Raw genomic sequence first — 1,004 nt, 5'->3', positions numbered from 1 at the left:
TGTGCTGAGGCTGTGGGTCCTGCAGGGCTTCACGCGGCGCATCCACGTCTCGCTGGACCAAGGTGAGAGCTGGAGCATGGCACAGCTGCCCTCCGTCGGCCACGAGCAGTTCTACTCCATCCTGGCAGCCAACGACGACCTGGTGTTCATGCATGTGGATGAGCCGGGCGGTGAGAGGGGATGGGATGGGGATGGGATGGGGAAGGTGTGAGGATGGGGGTGGAATGGGGACGGAGGTGTGATGGGATGAGGATGGGGACGACGTGAGGATGGGGACGACGTGAGGATGGGGACGACGTGAGGATGGGGATGGCACGAGGATAAGGGGAATATGGGGATGGGATGAGGATGGGATACAGAGGGTGTGGAAGGATGAGGGTGGGATGGAGATAGGATATGGAAGGTGTGGGGTGGCATGAGGTGGGACGGAGGTGGAGATGGGATGGGGGTGGTGTGAGGATGAGGATGAAGTGGGGACGGGATGGGGCTGGAGCGAGGATGGGAATGGAGATGGGATGGGGGTACTGTGAGGATGAGGGTGGGGTTGGGATGGGTTGGGGTTGGGGTGGGAGCTGTGGGGCAGCTGGCAGCAATGAAAGCTGCTCCACACCGCAGCACGGGGCCCTGAGCCCGGGCAGGGCTGTGCCTTTGAGGAAGGACTTTTTCTCATTAATTCCTTCATGAGGAAACTAATTAGCGGGCAGTAGCTGCGGGAAAGCACATTCCTGGCATGAAGCGTGGCCACATGTCAGCCGTGGGGTTTTTTCCTCTCCCTGCATTCCTCCCCCTGCACGGAGCCGATGGGTGCCCAGGGCCCCCCCCCATTACCACCCGCCCCACTCCCCCCCCCCAGACACCGGCTATGGCACCATCTACACATCAGACGACCGTGGCGTGGTGTTCTCCAAGTCCTTGGAACGTCACCTCTACACCACAACCGGCGGGGAGACCGACTTCACCAACGTCACATCACTGCGTGGCATCTACATCACCAGCGTGCTGTC

The 1,004-nt window shown here is 61.2% G+C and overlaps 1 protein-coding gene across 1 annotated transcript; it reads left to right on the top strand.

The window, feature by feature from the left end:
• Positions 1–9: 9 nt before the first annotated feature.
• Positions 10–998, top strand: LOC104916948 (sortilin-like; the record flags this gene model as incomplete). Its single annotated transcript, XM_010728021.2, has 2 exons — positions 10–170; positions 854–998. Coding segments are annotated over exons 1-2 (239 nt in total), but the record flags the coding sequence as incomplete, so codon positions are not given.
• Positions 999–1,004: the final 6 nt, after the last annotated feature.

The sequence above is a fragment of the Meleagris gallopavo genome, unplaced genomic scaffold (genome assembly GCF_000146605.3).
Source record: "Meleagris gallopavo isolate NT-WF06-2002-E0010 breed Aviagen turkey brand Nicholas breeding stock unplaced genomic scaffold, Turkey_5.1 ChrUn_random_7180001951884, whole genome shotgun sequence".
NCBI lineage: Eukaryota > Metazoa > Chordata > Aves > Galliformes > Phasianidae > Meleagris > Meleagris gallopavo.
Note: the sequence above shows the minus strand (reverse complement) of the source record. Positions and strands in the feature narration are given on the sequence as shown.